At 43.7% G+C, this 20,355-nt stretch overlaps 1 protein-coding gene across 1 annotated transcript in view; it reads right to left on the bottom strand.

Moving 5' to 3' along the window:
• SCAF4 (SR-related CTD associated factor 4) overlaps positions 1-20,355 on the bottom strand; it is a 76,336-nt gene that overhangs the window by 25,533 nt on the left and 30,448 nt on the right. Inside the window, exons 8-14 of the mRNA XM_065405019.1 lie at positions 16,939-17,039; positions 15,126-15,234; positions 14,368-14,535; positions 9,515-9,600; positions 4,465-4,655; positions 1,611-1,711; positions 399-512 (exon numbers count right to left, since the gene is read on the bottom strand). Coding sequence (XP_065261091.1) covers positions 399-512; positions 1,611-1,711; positions 4,465-4,655; positions 9,515-9,600; positions 14,368-14,535; positions 15,126-15,234; positions 16,939-17,039 — 870 coding nt within the window. The remainder of the gene's footprint in view (positions 1-398; positions 513-1,610; positions 1,712-4,464; positions 4,656-9,514; positions 9,601-14,367; positions 14,536-15,125; positions 15,235-16,938; positions 17,040-20,355) is intronic.

Raw genomic sequence — 20,355 nt, forward strand, 5'->3', positions numbered from 1 at the left:
CGGTGTCATTCAAGAAGACAGCACCGAACTCTCTAAAACGATATTGGGTCACTGATTTAATACTGATTCAGAAGAAAGAATGCCACTACTGAATCAGCTTCACTTTATTTAGTACTCTATTTTCTTTGAGGGTTTCTCCAAAATGATTACAAGACAAAGGGAATTTAAGACAGGCACCCTTTTGTCAGCTTAAGAGAAACCCTTGTTAGTGACCTGGAAGAGAAGAAAGGATCCAAATTCCATCAATTTCCATATACCAAATTCTCACCAATAACCAAACTAAGTAGGGCATTCACCTAAGTTACTGAACGTCATGCTATATATAAAATATTAAATTTAAAGATTACGGTAAGTTTTAAAACTGTTTGAATCTATTATAAAAGTTTTCAAAGTAGTACCTTTATAGATTTCTGATTGACTTTGAAGTTGCCTCGGCTCAGTTTTTGTAGGGCACGGTAAGCATCCTGTCTGTGAACCATTACAATATAGGCACATCCTCTAGGCGGTATCATCTGTTACAACATGTACAAGAACAACATTATTTAAGCTGCTACACTTGGTAAAACAAAAGGTAACCAATGTATTAAACAGAAGTACGCTGAAACAACAGTCTTGCATGTCAGGAAGACCTCTGGATGAGTTAGAGGCATAAACAGATCTAATACTTATTATTAGTTTAAAAGGATATCTACTATCAAGACAGACATTAATATTTATCCATCTAAAATTCCTGTTTAAAGAGAATGTAGCCTGGTAAACAAGGAGTGCTTATGCCACAATGTAGATATTCCATGTGAGGGAACATGCTGATGAAAAGTACTCCATCCTGAATATGGCTGAGAATAGCATATACATAAGTTAACTCCAAAATCATGGCATTTTTAATGGTTGCAGGAGACTTTTTTCTCCAATACATAAGCACTCTGTTTTTGTTTTTCTAAAAACTACAAATTGCCACCTACATCTCTGTTTTCAGTTTTCTCTTCAAATGGTTGTAATAGTTTTAAGAATAGTCATTTTTTAAAATCTAATTTTACAAAGCTACCTCTAATTTGTTTTGAGGAATTAGAGGTAGCAGAGAGAAACTACAGCCAAATTATGGATTTTTGTTTTTTATTTTTTTTAAGTTTCACTGCTAGTAGGACCATAAGCTATATCAAAATAACAAAAAAAAAAATTAAGAGAGACTGCTGTAAGCTTAAAGGAAGGGGAAGAAAAGTGTACTAGCAGAATATTACATAAACAAGGTTCTGCAATCAAGGGGTCTCCACACAATCAAAGCAAGCTCCTCATCCACCATCTTTCACTTGGGTCTCCTAAGACAAAGCATGGTGCTCATGAAATTGGGGGTCTCTTCTGGGTTAACCCCAAGAATAATGGTGCTTTTAAAAGCAAGTGTCTTGTAGCAACCGCTTCATATTTTCCACAAATCTAACAGTGGCAATAGTTCAAAAAAGATGATGGTATAGAGAAAAAGGTAAGTGTTGATCTTGGGAATGAACACTAAAACAAAAAGTTGTTTTAAATAAATGAGTTGTTTATAAATAAAAGGCCTCTTTATAACAAAGGCCTATCATGACCTTTGCTTGTATTTCACTATTTATACTCACATTTATAGATTCAATCGGGCCAAACTCCTCTAAAAGACTTCCAACATCCTGCTGAGTTGTTCTTTTGTCTAGTTGTCCTACCCAGAGTGTAGTACTACAAACTAGAAGAAAAATAAAGTCTGACACTTAGGACTTTACTATTAGCACTTTTAAATTTTACTTTTGCAATATAAAGGCTTGCGTTAAAATGGCCATTAAAGATAAATTGAAGCTTTTTTTTTGTTAAAGAAAAATGTTTATAATTCAAGTATTTATAATATTACAAAATAAATATCTTTTAAAACAAAAACATTTGAAAGTTATTTCCTTTTTTCTTACCTGCCAGGAGCTGAATTCAGGGTTCTGTTTAGCCGTGTATGTTTCTATACCATCTTATATTTGATGGTAGAGATACATACAACCATTGTTAGAATGTATACACAGATTTCAAAATTATAAATAAATGCTTAATTGACTTGGAATTTTAAAGAGTCATGAATTTTAAAATTCGTGATAGAAAGGGGAAAAACTTTTTTTACTCCTGTGTCAGGGCAGACCTGTGGATTTCCCAACAAATTATGGTGAATAAACCCCAACAAGGCAAATACTGACTCCCAATGTTTCACACTTCAATTGCAGGCCAGGGTGACAGATTCTAGATAGGTGACAATACATATATGAAAGATCTTGCTAGCAAGGTGGTATCTGGCAGGCACAAGATAAAAGGCCTCCCTTCCACCAGATAGGATAAATCAATTAGAATGGATGACAGATCCCTCCTCTTAAATGGTTCCCTTCTCTGGTTAGTGTGTTTAAATTTATTACTTTTAACTTTGTTCTTTAGGTTGAAAATGGAACAGAAGTAGTTCAAAATACAGGCTTCTACAACCACCACTCCAAAAGTAAGTATGGCAGAATTTGACTCATGGCATCTATCCTTTTCCACTCCCCTGCAAGCAGGTATAGAATGGCTAACCCTAGACACCCTGGATCTCCCAGTGGCAACTGACATGACAAAGAAATTGGGAGAGAGACTGGAAAAGCAGCACCTAAACACCTGAAGCATTTGGTAGGTCTTTTCACCTCTAATAATAAAAACATTTGAAAGTGCGCTGCCCAGATGCGTCTGGCTAGTCAAGAAGTCCCTCATTAACAGGCAAAGTAACCCTGCTTCAGCCTTTACCCACAGATATCAAAGAGGATAGGTCTTCTCCTGGACCGACACTAAATTCAAGGTCTCTTATTTTGTCTACTGACTCCAGGAACTACTTCATATCCCCAGGGAAAATGTAGAAAAAGCCTCCATATTTTTTTAATCTAGAAATGTAGACAACACAAGGTTCAGTATCAGCTCCCACATCCTCCACGCCAAAGTCCTTCCGATTCAGACAGATCTACAGTGCTGAACAGTAGAGAAGAGGAACCAGGCTGCTCAACTCGTCAAGGCAGACAGTGTGAGAATTGCAGATTTCTTGGGAGAAGCCAAAGAACAAGACTGGGTGCAGACTTGGCTTCCCTCTTTACACAGCCTGAGGAATCCCAAGGTATAGAGGTATTCAAATAAGGCTACACTATCAAAGTATAATAGGACCCACAAAAAGGAGATGGCATGAATTCACTCAAACAGCTTTGGAATAGGAGGAGAGACGAATCCCACTATGGTTTGGGATTGTTTCTTCCCAGGATGCATCCACGCAAACCTCAAAGCCCAACCCAGATGGCACCAAGCTTAACCCAGGCAATCCTTAGCACTGAGACCGACATGGAGGAGACTCATCCCTTTGTCTGGCCTTTTAGATGGCCCTTGTAGAGGAAGAGGCAACAACCCTGGCACAAGAGAGTTCCCATGATCTTTAGGAGACCCAGTCTTCATCTGAGGAATTGGCAACATCAGGAGATGCAACTGCAGTTTGAGGACATTTCCCCCCCTCAGATCCAGGTCTTTGTTTTTGTTTTTTTCCCTCACCTCAAAGTTCCTCTTATATTTGATGGTAGAGATCAGAGGGAACCCAAGGTCATCTGACAGCCCAGGTCTAACTGCACCAACAGATGAGACAGTGGCACAGCACCATTGTCAAAAGGGAATAGCAACCAAGTCAAATCTAGGACCACCATCAGCACTAAGAAGTCAGCCCTCGTGGTGCTGACACATTAGAATTTCAAATAGCATGGATGACTTTCCAGCACTGAGAGCAATCTGACACCAGCACTTACTGAAAGTGCATTGTCTGAGGCTTCACATCAGTCAAAGATTTCAAGGCCAGACGAGAACCATCATGATCATCTAGTCTGACCTCCTGTGTAACACAGGCCATAGAACTTCCCTAAAATAATTCCTAGAGCATCTCTTAGAAAAACATCCAATCTTGATTTTGGCATGTTTCTGTAAGAGTTATTTCATTCAGACTAAGGCAGCAACAGTTAAAGCAGCAGTCCCTCATTCTCCCCCCCCCCCCCCCCGAGTCTGTCATATTGACCACACAACATGCAATGAGGTCAAGTGTGGCAGGCATCATTAGATTGCAAAATACTTGGGTCTTCTGAGAATGCTCAAAAGTGATTTTTCACTCATTTATAATTCATCCCCAAATCTCTCAAACCTATCAAAGGCATTGTGCCTAGTTAAGGGTTTTAGAAGCCAAATTCTATGTTTGAAATTTCAACTGTTTTAGGTGTAAAATTTGTCTGGAATTGTAGCAATTTCTTCAGCCTCACAGAACTCAAATTGCTAAAAGAAATTTCCTCACCTTTTCACAAAAGTCACCTGTTTACAGAGAAAATCTTGAGCACCTGAGAAATGATGCTATAATAAGAACCATTTTGCACTAAAGCTTCCTTTCCTTTGAAAGTAAAATGAGCGAAGGAGAGCACTCACCACTAACAGTTTCTGATTTGATTTGAGGAAGGCCTTTTGATCTGCGTTCTCTCTCTTTTTCTCGTTCACGCCTTTCCTGCGACCGAGATCTAGGAGAGTGTCGGCGCCTATCCCGGGATCGGGAACGAGAGCGACGATGACGTGACCTTCGAGATCGAGATCCAGACCTTGATCGTCTCCTTTTTGGAGATCTAATTTTAAATAAAAATATTAACATACAATGCTTTGTCTAAACACACAGTATAAATATCTATTTGACTCATCGGGAGTGAAAGTTCAACAATTGCATTTTTAAAAACTTTGAAATCAAGCATTAGAGTGTGAACACACTAGACATTTATACTTAACAGTACATAGTGTATCCCAAATAAGTATTTATACCAACTGTAAACTTAAGCAACTAAACATACTTTATCTATACTACAAATTTATTGTAATTTATTATTTTTTCAACTTCTGATATCCTCTATCACTTTTATTTTACTCTTGTATTATGGCACTAACTCCAATATCTATTACATCACAGAATGTACTTGCAGCTATAAGTGAGGAAAACTTTTCTTACAAGATGACAACTAAAAAATTAATAGAAATGTCAGTGAAAAATACGGTTACCTACCTTTCGTAACTGTTGTTCTTTGAGATGTGTTGCTCATGTCCATTCTAAGTAGGTGTGTGTGCGCTGCGTGCACAGTTGTCAGAAGGTTTTTCCCCTAGTGGTATCTATCAGATCAGTCCAGGAACCCCCTGGATGTCAAGGCCTTGAGCTCAGATACCCTCCTGGCTGAAGTTATCGTGACCAGGAATGCCACCTTCCATGAAAGGTAGAAGACCAAGCATGTTGCTATGGCCTCAAAGGGGGACCCCATTAACCTGGAGAGTACCATGCTGGTATTGGATGGTGAACTTGAGAGTATAACCTGTCTAGTCCCTGAAGAAGCAGCCCACCATCAGGCTAGTGAACACCAATCAACCGTCAACCCCTGGATGGAGCGCAGAGCTCGCCGTCAGTTGAACCTTTAAGGATGAAACCGCTAGACCTAGCTGCTTCAAATGCAAGATGAGGGGTATTGATGCTTTCATCAGATGTACCCTTCTGCATCGCCGAAATCAAAAATCTCTTCCACTTGACCACGTATGTAGCTCTAGTGGATGGTTTCCTGCTGCCGAGGAGGACCTCTCTTACAGGCTCTGAGCATGTCAACTCCATGGGGTTTAGCTATGAAGCTTCCATGCCGTGAGGTGGAGAGAGACGAGGTTGGGATGCTGGATGCATCTGTGGTCCTGGGTGATTAGGTTTGGCACCAAAGGCAAGGCGATCGGAGTGGCTACCAACAGTTCCAGGAGCGTGGTATACCTGTGTTGACAGGGCTAGGCTGGAGCTATCAGTATGATAGACACTCTTTCCCTTCTGAACTTGAGCAGGACCTTGTGAATGAGCGAGAAGGGTGGGAAAGCATAGACCACATGGTCCTTCCAGGGAAGGAGAAATGCGTCCGTGATAGAGTCAGGGCTGTGGTTCAGGAAGGAGCAAAACTGCTGACACTTTCTGTTGAGTCTTGTCATGAACAGATCTACCTGGGGAACCCTCACTGTTGGAAGATGCTGTTCACAGTGTCCGGGTGAATGGACCACTCGTGGTTGTGGAAGGACCTGCTTAGATGGTCCTCCAGCTCATTCTAGGATCCTGGAAGTAAGATGCCACTAGGTGTATTGAGTGGGCTATGCAGAAGTCCCACAGCTTGCGGGCTTCCTGGTATAGGGGAGAGGAGCGTGCTCCACCTTGTCTGTTTATATAAAACATCGCTATTGTATTGTCCATCATGACTGATATGCATCTGCCTTCCAGATGGGATTGGAAAGTTTGGCAGACTAGGCAAACCGCTCTCTGCTCCCTGACATTGATGTGAAGTAAGAGCTCTGCTTAGGACCAGAAGCCTTGAGTCCTGAGGGCCCCTAGATGTTCTCCCCACCCCAACGCTGACGTGTCCGTGAAGGGCACCCCTGTGCATGCCACTTGAGGATTGAGCCAGCATAGGAGGGACTCTATAACCAGAGGTGGGAGTGAAACTATCTTGTCCAGATTGTCTCTGTTTGGTTGGTACACTAATGCCAGCCAAGCCTAGAGAGGTCTGAGGCGCAGTCTTGCATGCTGAACTACATATGTGCAGGCGGCCATGTGACCTAGCAGCTTCAAGCAGCTCTGCGCCATCGCGGTGTGAAAACGCTCGAAGTCCTCTATGATGGAGCAAATGGCTTGGAAGCGAGGCTCCAGTAGGAATACCCTTGCGTGAGTGGAGTCCAGGATTGCTCCTATAAACTCTCTTCTCTGGGTAGGGGATAGGGTTGACTTCAGCACGTTCAGCAATAGACCCTGTCTGTCAAAGGTTGACCACGTCAGGTTTACATACGCCTCTACCTGCACCCTGGAGTGGCCCCTGACAAGCCAGTTGTCGAGGTACGGGAACACCTGCCGTCTCCTCAGGAAAGCAGTGACAACTGCCATGCACTTGGTAAACACACGAGGGGCTGCTGACAGGCCGAAGGGGAGGACTGTAAGATGAGTGCAGTTCACTACGAACCTGAGGAACCTCCCGTGGGACAGGACTGTCAATATATGAAAGTATGCGTCCTTCAAGTCGAGGGCAGCATACAAGTTCCCCAGGATCCAGGGAGGGAATGATGACGGCAAAGATACCATGAGAAACTTCAGAAACCTGTTGAGGTTTTGCCTGTCGAGAATGGGTCTGAGACCCCCTTTGGCTTTCCATCGGGAGTAGAATTCCTTTCCCTTTAGCTCCTGAGGAACCTCCTCTACTGCTCCTGCACTTAGGAACATTTGCACCTCCTGTATAAGAAGTTGCTCGTGAGAGCGGTCCCTGAAGAGGGACGGGGAAGGGGGATGGAAGGGAGGGGAGGAACAGAATTGGAGAGAATATCCCAATTCTACTGTGCACTGCATCCAGCAGTCTGAAGTTATCTGGGTCCACGCACAATAGATGTGGGATAGATGGTTCAAGAAACAGGGAGAAGGATCCAGGATGTGGTCTGGTGCATCGCCCGGGTGCACCCTCAAAAGGCATGCTTGGAACCGGAGGGCTGCCTCGCCGAACGCTGGCCTTGGTTGGGTGGGGACTGGCGAGGCCTACGTCTATTGTTCCTGCCCTGCTTCCTGGAGTAGTCCTGCCTAGGCTGCGTAGGATAACAACACGCGGGAGGCTGGGACTTAGAGTGCTTTCTCTGTGTGGCTGGTGCACACAGCCCCAAGGACTTCAATGTTGCCCATGAATCCTTCAGGTTATGGAGTTTGGAGTCCATCTGCTCTGAAAACAACCCCAAGTCTTCAAAGGGCAGGTCCTGTATTGTTTGTTGGGCCTCTGGAGGGAGGCCTGACACCTGCAGCCATGAATTCCTCTTCATGGAGATAGCGGAGAACATTGTTCGCGTGGCCAAGTCTGCCGCATCCAGGGCAGCCTTCAACGGGATCCTTGCCACTGCCAGAGCCAGTTGGGGACGAAGGGCTCTCTCCATGAGGAGATGTTTAAGTATGAAGTCCCTCTCTTTTTTAGTGCTAGGACGAAATCCCTTGAAAATCCCACACCAATTTGTCTGATGGGATTCCCCAGGCACTTCAAACAGGACTTGTGGGGATCGCCCTTTGGCGTAGGTTTATGGCAGGTCCCGCACGGCTTGAATTCTTGGGATTGAGGCATGCTTCGATCCCTGGGAAGGGGGAATCAAACTGGGGTGGGGGGAAACAAACTGGGGTGGGAACCCCCTCCAAACAGAAACTAACTAAGCTAACCACTACTAAAACACTAATTCTACTCTATTTATAAATGCAATAATAGAAACCACTAGGGGAATGCAAGAGAAGAGACACGCAGCTCCAATGATCGTCATGGGTGGTAAGAAGGAATTGAAGTGGCGGTCGGCAGGGCCCTATATGCAGCGCCATGAAGGTGCAACTCCAAGGGGCACCGACCCAACAGGTACCATTAGGGGAAAAACCTTCCAATGACTGTACACACGGCATGCGCACACCTACTTGGAATCGACATGAACAAGCACTTTACACTATTATTTAAAGCTAAGCAAACCAAGGCCTGACAGGTATTTCAAGGTAATCCTCCAAAAAAAACCCAAGTAAAGTGCTGCAAAGGAGTGGCCCTGGTAATTTAGTAGGCAGATTTGCCACATAAATACAGGTGGCTTTTAGCCACCGTGGAACCAGTATCCCAGGATTCTGTTAGGATATGCTGTCTGTCTTTCTGATAGGCAAAACCTACAGCCCACAAAATCATTCAAGAGCCTATGGATCTTTTTGCAAATATAGTGTTGTGAACTCTAGAATCCTGGTACAAATTAAATAATGACATTCTGTCTATTTAAGATTTCTCCAGTAACTGCAAAGGGAGAAGTTATTCTTCACTTCTACCAGAAGAGGAGAAATGTGATGTTGATGGTTCTGAAGGACTGTCTCAGTCCACTCAAGTAGTAACTGCATTTCAGAGCTATAAGAGTGATTCCTATGTATCTACTGCAGCTACTTATTTGGCCCCCCATTATTGTAGTATCCAAGCACTTCACAATCTTTAAATGTATTTATCAACACAACACATGCTGTAAAGTAAGGAGGTCATTTTACCCATGGAAAAGTGAGGCATAAAGATACTAAGGACTTGTCTACACCAGGAAACGTACTAACAGTTATACCATATATCCTTTGTGCATACTCTTATTCCTGAATAAGTGTGTCCACATAGGGATTTATCCTGCTCTCTCTATACTGGTAAAATTATACCCGTAAATTTCCCAGTTTAGACAAGCCCTTAGTGGCTTGCTCAAGGTCATGCAGGAAGAGCAGGGAATTGAATCCAGGATGGATCACCAAGTCCCTGGCTACCACACTAACCATAGGGCTATCCTTCCTCAACACACAGACACTTAGTAAAGCACTTTGAATCCTTTTGATGAGATATGCTAAAGTTATATTTATATATATATACACACACACACACCAGTGCTAGAAAAAATTACATTAACTTACCTTGATGCCGATCTAGATCTTGATTTTCTGTTATCAGAAACATGTCGTTTAACTTCCTGAACACAGGGCTGTTCCACCTCCATATCCTAAAATACCCCACAAGTTAAACTACTGTAATTACTGCAAGTATTAATTTTATTCCAGTTTGTGACTAGACTCAATTAGTCTACCAAACAAGTTATATGAAATTAAATTCATAGTTAGATATCTAGAATCAAAACCATATGATTTTGTCCAAAACACAGATTTTACTGTTTTATTCACCAGTGCAAAAAATAATAATAAGCACAATACATTTGTAATAAATACTATTACTATGTCAACATTTTAAAAACAACATACAAAACTTATCTTCAATTTTTAAATTGTTGATTTTTCTCCACACGTAGTTAATTTCAGCATGTTATGTTATTAGGCATAATAAATGTTTCTATAGTAAGAATGGGGTATGAATAACTAATGACAGTCAAGCTAAAAAAACCTTTGTTGATTTTTTTTAAAACCTACTGTTGTTACAAGTGATGTCCGAAGTCACCTAGTCTGTGTCTCAACAATGTGTTCCACAACAGTATGCCCTAATAGTAAAAGGTATTTGCTCTGTCAATTCAAATTCTCCACTTATAACTTTTTGTTTGAACATTTTCTTTTAATTGAGCACCAAAAGATTAAATCACTGGCAAAACAAGGTGTGCATGAAGGGACATGCCCTCACTCTTGTGGGAGGAGACTAACGAGCTCTTCCGGGCCTGTTCAGCACAAATGAGGCACACCTGCAAGGCTTGTCCTGCATGGAAGGGTGAGCTTAAAAAAAAGAGAAAACCTGCCACAGGAAGAGGCAGTGAACAGGAGGACTGTTCCACCTCAGAGACTGCTGACAGCAGAGACAGGCCAGCTAAAAGGGAGACAGTGAAACTGCCCCCTTACAAAGCAGCACACGCCCCCAAAACGAGGACCTGGAGGTAGCCCCCACTGAAAGACAACAAACCTGCTGACAGACTAAGCCCAGAATCTGAAGCTGAATCCAGAAAGACTGCCTGATATCCAGGCTACTTTTGCCTTTGTTTTCACACAGATTCTCCTCTCTCATAAGGGAAAGAAAGGGGAGAGGACCTTTCTTTTGTCTGTTTTACTCAGAGAACTCCTCATGTGCTACTAACTGGGGGAAGGACAAACAACTGGAAGTGGGGTCTGGAGGGAGGCCCTACCCCCCAGTCTGCAACAAGGAAACTCTGCTCTGAAATGTCTTATGAGACCCAATATGGGGCTCCCCCTTCCTGCAGACTTTAAGCAAAGTCTACAGGAGGAAGTTATACAGGGTGGATTATGGGGATTGTATAGGATATAATGGAATGATAGGAGAGTAGGGGGAGTCTCATCCATATTTTAAGAACTTGAGGTTTAAATGCTTAACACGCTCTCCTCCCTCTCCATTCAAAAGCAGGGAGCATGACTCCATCCCGCTCTTTCCCATGCCTCCCAATCTTCCACCATCCTCTCCATATTCCTTTTCTCAGACTTTTTCTACTATCAGGTCTCTGGTCAGAGATCCCTACAGGGAGGGCAAGGTGTCATTTCCATGAATTGGGAGATTAAATGTTATCAAGCAACCACAGGCCCACTCTCTCATTTTTCAAGGGTAAAAAAATATATAATTATGTTCATCTAGTCTGGCCAATTGAATGAAGTCACCTGCCTTTCTCAGAGCTACAGGAGCAGCAAAGGTCCAACTTATTGATGCCTGAAGCAAATAAATTGATCAGCAGAGTCCCCAACTCTTGGAAGACTGAATCATTCTGCAGCTCAGTTTTCTCTCCCCTGAACACTCAGCCTGAAACCTTAGTTTTGTCAGAACATATGAAGCTGAAACTAGTTAACTCAAAATGTGTTCCACAACAATAGAGGGGGTAGATCTCACCCTAAATCACAGAGGAAGCAGTTGTGAGGAGCCATGTGTCTCATGGCTTTCCCAACTGCCTACAATCCCAGATAATGGATGCTCCTCTTGAATTCTCATGGGAACTATTTTTCTTCCCATTTGCACTTGATCAGGCAGGCAACCCTAGTAAACCACACGTTAAGAATTTTAGACAGAAGTTTTCCTCACTCATGTTGCTAGATTTGTTCCATTTTCTCAGGGACTGAAAAACTTCAGTGAGGAAGGTGATCTCTGAAGAGAGACCGGGCACTGATCTTATCGACAGAAGAAATGCCTGGAAAAACCTACTGTAAAGGACGGTCCACTCAGCTGTAGGTGAGCAATAAATCATCAATTCCAGATGAATGGCTTGCCAAATAGTTGCAGCAGGGTGTTTGTGTAGTCTCTGAACCAACTGTTCAATTTGTCATTGTATTTTTATTATTTTACATGATTGTAGCACCTAGGAGCCCCAGTCCTGGCATTGTACTAGGCATTGTAAAAACAATGAACAAAAAGACAGACCCTGCTCCAAAGAGTTTACAATCTAAGTCTGCAGGAAGAATGACCCTTTCAAAGTGTGTGCAGAACCTGAACCTCAGGTGTGTTAAGTCCCACAAAAATGATAAGGAGCATTTGTCCCAGATGATCACAAAACTGTGTTGAAGAAATGGACCATTCTCCAGGAGTTCTGAATCACCTTCTGTCTGCTACAAAACCTGAGGTGGTTGTCATCCAAAGGACTGAAATGTATATACCCTCTTCTTTGAGGAAGGTAAATACGGCCACTAAAATTTTGGGAACAAACAAGGAGCTGACAAAAAAAGCCAAGGGTGGGGGAGAGGGAAGAAATACTGAAAATGGTGATGATCTCAATAATCACAGGTACTAGAAACATGATAGATTAATGAAAACAAGCAAATACAGGATTATTTTTATATCTACACAACATAAACAACTCCTTTGCTGGATGTCCTGAACGAAGAAAAAGGGTCACCATCCACAAGCATGCATCTTACTGCCAGAATTTACAATTTACAGGAAACAGGACCAGGATTGGGACGGACCCACATCATTATTTTTGGGAACCAAGGCAAATCTTAAATATCAAACTGCTTCTTCAGAGGTTGGGGCAGGTGAAATTGCATACAGGGACAGTTGGTGATGAACCAAGACCTAAAGAGCTTCCCATTTGCTTGGGCTGAAGGGAAGCAAATTAGGGACATGAAATTTGGTTAGAGGGGATAAAAATGTGGTAGTCACATTGCACAATGTCCAAAACACACTGGTGTCCCAAGTGGATTTAGCCCAAACTGACAGAAGAAACCTTCTCAAGCTAGCCCTGATAGGGAGGCAAAGTCGGAATCAACACTCTGACTGCTCAGTGGCTCCTAAGAAGTACACTCTCTTTCTCTCTCTCTAGCAGAAAGAAAGGATTGTTTCTAGCATTTGCCAGTACCCCTAAAGTTCTTAGCCTGAAGAAAGCAATCATTTTTGTCTTTGTGCACAGAAAGCTTGTTCACATTCAAGGCCTCAACAATTTACTTTTTTGTGATTATAAAGGGAGCCTGAATCAGATAGATTCTGAAGATAGCATATGTCCTAGGACTGCAACTGAATGTATATCCTGGCTATTGTGGTGGAACAGAATAAAGAGCATGAAGAAAATCTTGTGATATCACAGACTGCATCATAAATTGAGAAAACTTGGTACGGATTCCAGAGCCTCTTTTTTGTAATCACATTGTTTTTTGGATCTCCATTTGGATGATTTACTGTCTTTAATAAAAGAAAGGGAAGCTCTGGATGTGACTACACAGGCTATAAGTACACAAGGCTGCTGAGAATGCACTCAATCTCCTTTCAGAGAATGTTCAAGTCTTATCCCTACGTTCTTCAGGGAAATTGCTCCCTCAAAAGTCTTTCACGGATAAAGTCTTAGAATCCATTTTAGAGATGGCAAATTTTGACTTCTTGTGTTTAGGAACTTTATATACCGTACATACTCGTTCATTAGCCCGTTCGTTTATAAGCCAACCCCCCAAGATGGTTAGGTAAAAATAGCAAGAACTGTAGGACTCTTCCATAAGCCAACCCTATATTTCAGGGGTTGGCAAACTTTGGCTCCCAGCCCGTCAGGGTAAGCCGCTGGCAGGTCGGGACATTTTGTTTACTTGGAGCGTCTGCTGGCACGGAGCCCCGGGGCTCCATGCCTGCAGACACTCCAGGTAAACAAAACGACAAAGTATTAGATATTCAATTCAATGATTCCATAGAGTTTAAAATCATCAAATTTTGGTGTAGACCCCCGCTCTTTGATGCGTCACTTTTTTTTACCAAAAATATTTGGCTTAAATTACCGTATATACTCGTTCATAAGTCAGAATTTGCTCACTGATCACTTCGTAGAAGAAGCCAGTCACTTTAAATCCACAATATCCTCCAAAACCTCTGAGATAAGGGAACTATCCCTTACCTACTATTTTTCATTTTAAGGGGAATTGCTTGAAATTTTTGGGTCTGCCTCTTTTTCAAATATATTGTTAATCTTTAAAATGAGCTCATTCATATAGTTTACCTCCAGAATTAGAGTCAGACTGATATTGCCGCAAAGGCTTTGAGGAGAGAGAATATTCCTGCAGCTTGATGGGGGTGGAGGGAGAGATGAAAAGAGATAAATAGACTGGCTGCAAGATCCAAATCCAAGGCTTTTCCCAAAGAGAATCAGGAAAAAAGTAAGCATTGCTTCTGCTACACAGAGGCAGAACACTTGTGGTGCAGTGTCTACTGAAGCACTTTCGCACCTAAACTTCTATCAAGTGAGCTGCCTCCATGAACGTCTGTGGGCATAGTTGCCTTCAGTAGTCTGACAGATTGCCTGTTAGTGCTTTTAAACCACCAGGAGCCTAAAATTGTATTGGATGGCAAAAGTCCTCACCTGCTGATGTGTTTTCTGTATGTGTGGTTCACTCTGTACTGGGAAAGGAGACTGGAAAGTTTGCTGCACTGCTGGTGTTGGCGGTATCACAGGCTGAGTCATGGGAGGAAACTGTGGGGTAGGTAGAAGTCCAAAACCTGGCATTTGTCCATTAGGAGGGAGCGGGATCTTTAGGGGGGAAAAACATTCGTTTTCAGTCTCAGTGAAAAAATTGCTACTTCAACAATAAGCTTGGCTTGATTAATGGAAAGCTGCACATATTTTGCTCAGAGCAGCATTGCAAGTTTTATATGAAAAAAGCACATATATACATCAACTCTTTGTGTTCATACATGCATTTATATATCTCCCTAGTTGTGTGGCCCCTTTCAAAACTCAACTGAAAAATTTAGCATGCAATATGTCATTAGAATATGTAAAATATATTAACATGCACTCACAATGCAACTTAGTTCTAAACATTTTCTACTCTAGGGGACTGACAAGGCTCCGATGCTGCAAACACATTTAATTTTCTATATGTAAGTACTGCAACTGAAGTCAATGGAACCACACATGAAATTATGGATGTGTATAAGTTGTTTACCAAAGCTAATGGTGTATACAAACATTATTTCTTCATTTTTAACAGATTTCCTTCCAGTTCCATGCATCAAAAATATTAAATGATTCCATATGAAGAGCAGACATTCTAAACATGTATTAATAAAAGTAACGAATTCCAAAGGAAATTAATCTCAAAAGTAATTCAAAGCTACCTGGTGGTGCATTGGATCTTGCTGCATTCCCATCAGTCGTGGTTGAAATGGGTCTATATTTGGGAGCTGTGGATATACTGGCTGCTGCATACCTTCTCCTGGAAATCCACTAAAAAACAGATAATTACTGTGCAGCAGCAAGGCCATGTTAATATGTAAACATTCTGTTTTTACATTTAAAAATCTCATTGCTGCTTCAAATTTAGATAAAAATTTAGCTGAAAACGCCATAGAAACCAATCATCCAATTACAGGTAGAGCTGGAAGTGATTTCTTTAGTTAAGGCTACCTAAAACTTTGCATTACAAGATCCCATTTTCAATGATAACTTTGCCAAAATTTAATCATCGAGGCTGAGATTTTTCATGCCAGGTGTCTGTCTCAGGCTACACCCATGTTTCAGCAAAAAAGGTTCAGCTGTTTGAGAATGAGGTTAGAGAAACATTTTGCCCATGTTAAAAAAATCTTACAAATGTTTTGTTGAGAAACTCTAATACCCTCACACTTTGGAGCAGGACTTGAAGTTTGGCCAAGGGAGGTTGGGGAGAGAAGAGGGATGTGTGTCACACTGGGATCAGAGAAGTGCCTTTTGATGCCTTATTCAGTGCACAGAACAGATAGTGCTCAGGAAATTAACCAGATATTCATAGTGAATAAGAGTGTTATAGAACCCTTGTCTCTTTTGTTGCAGACGTTGGAAGGTGTGTAATGAATGGAAGTGTGAAAAACTGGACTCTAGCCATGACTCTGCCACAGATTTCCTTTGTGATATAGGGCAAGTCACTTAAACCAAACTTTTCAGTGTGAGTTCTCATTTTCTGTCTACCCAACCTGAGACAGCTGGGGCCTGATTTCCAGAAATGCTACATACTCAACTGCAACTGGAATCAATGGGAGCTGTGTATTAAACATTTAACGTGCTATAAATACATTAAGTGCACTGAAAAAAATCAGGCCCAATATGGCCTCAAGAGGTACACCCAATATTAGTGGATACTTTTGATAATTTTGGTCTTAATCTTTATGTGCCTTAGTTCCCACCTGTAAAATGGGGACACTACCACCAATTTACTTCACATGGGTGTTGTGAAGAGAAGTTCATTAATATTTGTGAAACATTCAGATGCTATGGAGACGAGCACCATAAAAAGAGCTTATGAGGAAATTAACAGTTCTGCATTAAGTGCGGAGTTTGGGTCGTGTGTGACAAATAAGACATGAGGCCACATATTCAATATTTTTGTTTAGCTGCTTAGTAACTACCCATTCATTGAGTACCATCCAGCCTGTGCACTGAATGAGGCAGGGCCATTACAGGCAAAAGTATGTAATCACGTAATTAAAGACTACCACAATGTGTACGCACAAAGGGGCCGAACTGAAGTTGCACATGAATTAAGGATGCACTTAACTCTGAGTGCTTAAGGTTGCAAACTCAATTTTCTTTTAGCAATTCTGTGTTTCTTCCACAGCCAGCAAAGCAGTCAAGTTAATTTTATTAATAAAATAATGCCTTGAAATACCCAGCTTTAAAAAAAAAAAAAAAAAAAAAAAAAAAAAAACTGAAATCTTGCACCTATAACTAGATGAGCTGTTAGATAACCTACAGAACAGATTCTTCACCCAATTCTGTGACATGCCAAACTCTTACACAGTACCATTTAAATAAAAATAATGTAGTCAAACAATTATCAATATCTAAACTTGCAGACTTTTTATTTCTATATTGTCATAACCTAGAATTTTAATTTAAGCTTTCTTGTATTCATATGAATCTTATTATTTTGATTTTACTACGCATCACAAAACTTACAACGGTGGTTGAGAAATGGAAGGAGACGGAGCTGAATCCTCTTTCTTTGAGTCTTCTACTGCTTCTGGCTCATCATCATAGTCAAATCGATCTAGCAGCTTCTGAAAGAAGTTACATTGAGCCAACTCCACTTTCCTCAATATTTTATAATGAGCAGCTAAAATATTTCTATTACATTAAGGATATAAATGTCTTGCTATAAAATTTTAGCAACTCTGGAAACTAAAGGCGAAAGATATTTTACCCAAGGAGCAAAGAAAGAGACAGTTACCTTTTTTTGTAACTCGTGCTCTTCGAGATGTGTTGCTCATGTCCATTCCATTGTAGATGTGTGCGCTCACCACGTGCACCGGTGCCAGAAGCTTTTCCTCAGTGGTATCCGTAGGGACCGGCTCTGGTGGCCTCTGGAGTGATGCGCACATGTCGCGGTATAGGGGGCGCTGCCAGCTCCCCCCACCCTCAGTTCCTTCTTGCCGGAAACTCTGACAGTGGAGAAGGAGGGTGGGTCATGGAATGGACATGAGCAACACATCTCGAAGAACACTAGTTAAGAAAAAAGATAACTGTCTTTTCCTCGAGTGCTTGTTCATGTCCATTCCATTGTAGGCAACTCCCAAGCAGTACCACCAGAGGAGCAACACAGCTCTGCCAAATCCAGTCACCTCTTGCTTGCTGGGTGATGGCGTAGTGCGTCATGAACGTGTGTACCAAAGACCACATCGCAGTCCTGCAGATGTCCTGGATAGGGACATGTGCCAGGAAGACCGCCAAGGACACTTGAGCCCTGGTCGAGTGGGCCTTCACTATAGGTGGTGGCTTGGCCTGAGCCAGCTCATAACAGATCCGGATGCAGGTGGTGATCCAATTCGAGATCCTCTGCAAGGACACCGGGAGACCCTTCATCCTGTCCATTGTGGCGATAAAGAGCTGGGTCGATCTATGGAAGGGTTTGGTGCACTCCAGGTAGAATGCTAGAGTGTGCCGGACATCCAAAGCGTGTAGCCGCCTCTCCTGATTGGTTGAGTGTGGCTTCAGACAGAACACCGGGAGGAAGATATCCTGGTTCACATGAAAAGGGGACACCACCTTAGGCAGGAAAGCCGGATGAGGTCACAGCTGGACCTTGTCCTTGTAGAATACCGTATACGGAGACTCCGAAGAGAGGGCCTTAATCTCAGATACGCACCTCGCCACAGTAATAGCTACAAGGAAATCAACTTTTCACGACAGATGGGAAATGGAACAAGAAGCCATAGGCTCAAAGGGTGGGCCTTTGAGCCTAGAGAGGATCAGGTTGAGGTTTCATTGGGGAACCAGGTCCCAGATTGGTTGGAAGAGCCTTTCAAGGCCCTTTAGGAACCAGACATCTCATGCGAGAACACGGATTTGCCCTGAACACACGGGTGAAGGGCCGATATGGCTGCTAAGTGCACCTTGATGGAAGAAAGCGCGAGGCTGTAGTGCTTTAGGTAGGGCAGGTAATCCAGGATGGACTGCAGAGACAACCGGGTCGCGGAGATGCTATGCTCCGACACCCAGCAGAACAACCGCTTCCACTTTGCCAGGTAAGTCGCTCTGGGGAGGGCTTTCTGCTTTCCAAGAGAAGCTGCTGTACCTGACTAGAGCAGGCCTGTTCCTCTGGGTTCAGCCATGCAGCAGCCAAGCCGTGAGGTGAAGAGAGGGAAGGTTCGGGTGCAGAAGCCGACCGGGGTCCTGCGAGAGTGGGTCCGGGCAGCTGGGCAGTGGTCATGGAGCAGCCACAGCCAGATCCATGAGTGTGCCGAACCAGAGCTGGTGAGGCCACACCAGGGCGATCATAATGACTCGCGCCTTGTCCCTTTTGATTTTCGATAGGATCCTGCTGATCAGCGGAATTGGCGGGAATGCATACATCAGATCCCCCGCCCATGACAGGAGAAAGGCATCGGAAAGGGTGCCCCTGCCGAAGCCTTAGAGAAAGCAGAACTGATGACACTTCCTGTTCTGTCTGGTGGCAAACAGATCCATTCAGGGAGCCCACCACTTCTGGAAGAGCATCCCGACGACCTCCAAGTGGAGCGACCACTCGTGGTGAGAGAAAAAGGACCTGCCTAGGCGATCCACCAGCATGTTTTGGACGCCGGGAAGATGCAAAGCTTCCAGGTGGATTGCGTGCTGGATGCAAAAGTCCCACAGGCAGAGTGCTTCCTGACAGAGAGTTGACGAGTGCACTCCCTCTTGCCTGTTGACACAGAACATTGAGGTCATGTTGTCTGTCAACACCTGTACTACCCCAGCAGACAACTGTAGCAGGAAGACACCACAGGCTAGGCGGATGGCTCTGTCATTCCAGCAACCGGTAATGGCTCCCTGGACCGGTGGCTCAAACCGCTGCAGCGGTGCCATACACTGGGAGAGCGGCTCGGGCATTCCCGGCACCAGGGCTGCGGGAACGGGTGCCGCACCTCTGTGGGTCTGCGTTGTTCCACTGGCGATTGCCTCCTCGAGCCCGAGGAGCGCTGCCTGGAGTCCAGGGACTGACATCCAGGACTCTGATGGGTGGGTTGACCCGTGACCGGGATGTGGTGGCTCTGCGCAGGCGAGCGCTGGCAGGACACTTCCTGTGGTGAGGAGCGGTGTCACACTGATGGGGACCGTTGGAAGGGTCTCAAGGCAGATTTTCTCCTGAAGCGGAGCACCTCCGAGGCCGGCACCAGTAGGGACAATGTCCTTCGTGGCCTGAAAGGCCTCCGGTGTGGATGGCACCGCCAGGTGTCAAATGCCTCTGCCGCTTCCTGGGGTGGCGGGCTGATCCTGTAGTGGGCTAGCCCACTCAGCGGGAGCAGGGGCCTGACCTTCGTCCGGAGGTGAAAAGCTGCCCCTCACGGGTCTTTGCTCCCCTCTGGCCCTCTCCTCCCCTTTACGGGACGCAAGAGAACCTCCACTCCCGGCCTTTCTTTGCTTTCTAGCTGGTACTGGGGAGGGGGATAGAGGCCGGTCCGCAGTCAGTGCCGGTGGCACGCTCTGCACCGAGGCCACGGTGCTAGGAGCGGAGTCTGATCTGGACGGCTCTGGTGCTGGTGTAAGTGCTGACTCCATGAGAAGTGCTCGGAGGCGAATGTCCCACTCCTTTTTTGGTCCAAGGTTTAAAACTTTTACAAATGCAACACTTGTCACTAATGTGGGTTTCCCCAAGCACTTCAAACAGCTACTGTTGTGGTCATTGACTGGCATAGGTTTTCTGCAACAGTCACAGGCTTTGGAGTCCCGTCAGAGACTACAAGCTAACACTAAACTACAGTCAGGGAACTAAAAACTATCAACTTTTCAACAACTATATACATCAAAGTTTACAACGAGCAGTTGAGAGGAGTAAGCTTGCTGAGGTAAGGAGATGTTCCAGCACCATCACTGGTGATAAGAAGCAACTGAGGGTGG

The sequence above is a fragment of the Emys orbicularis genome, chromosome 1 (genome assembly GCF_028017835.1).
Source record: "Emys orbicularis isolate rEmyOrb1 chromosome 1, rEmyOrb1.hap1, whole genome shotgun sequence".
NCBI lineage: Eukaryota > Metazoa > Chordata > Testudines > Emydidae > Emys > Emys orbicularis.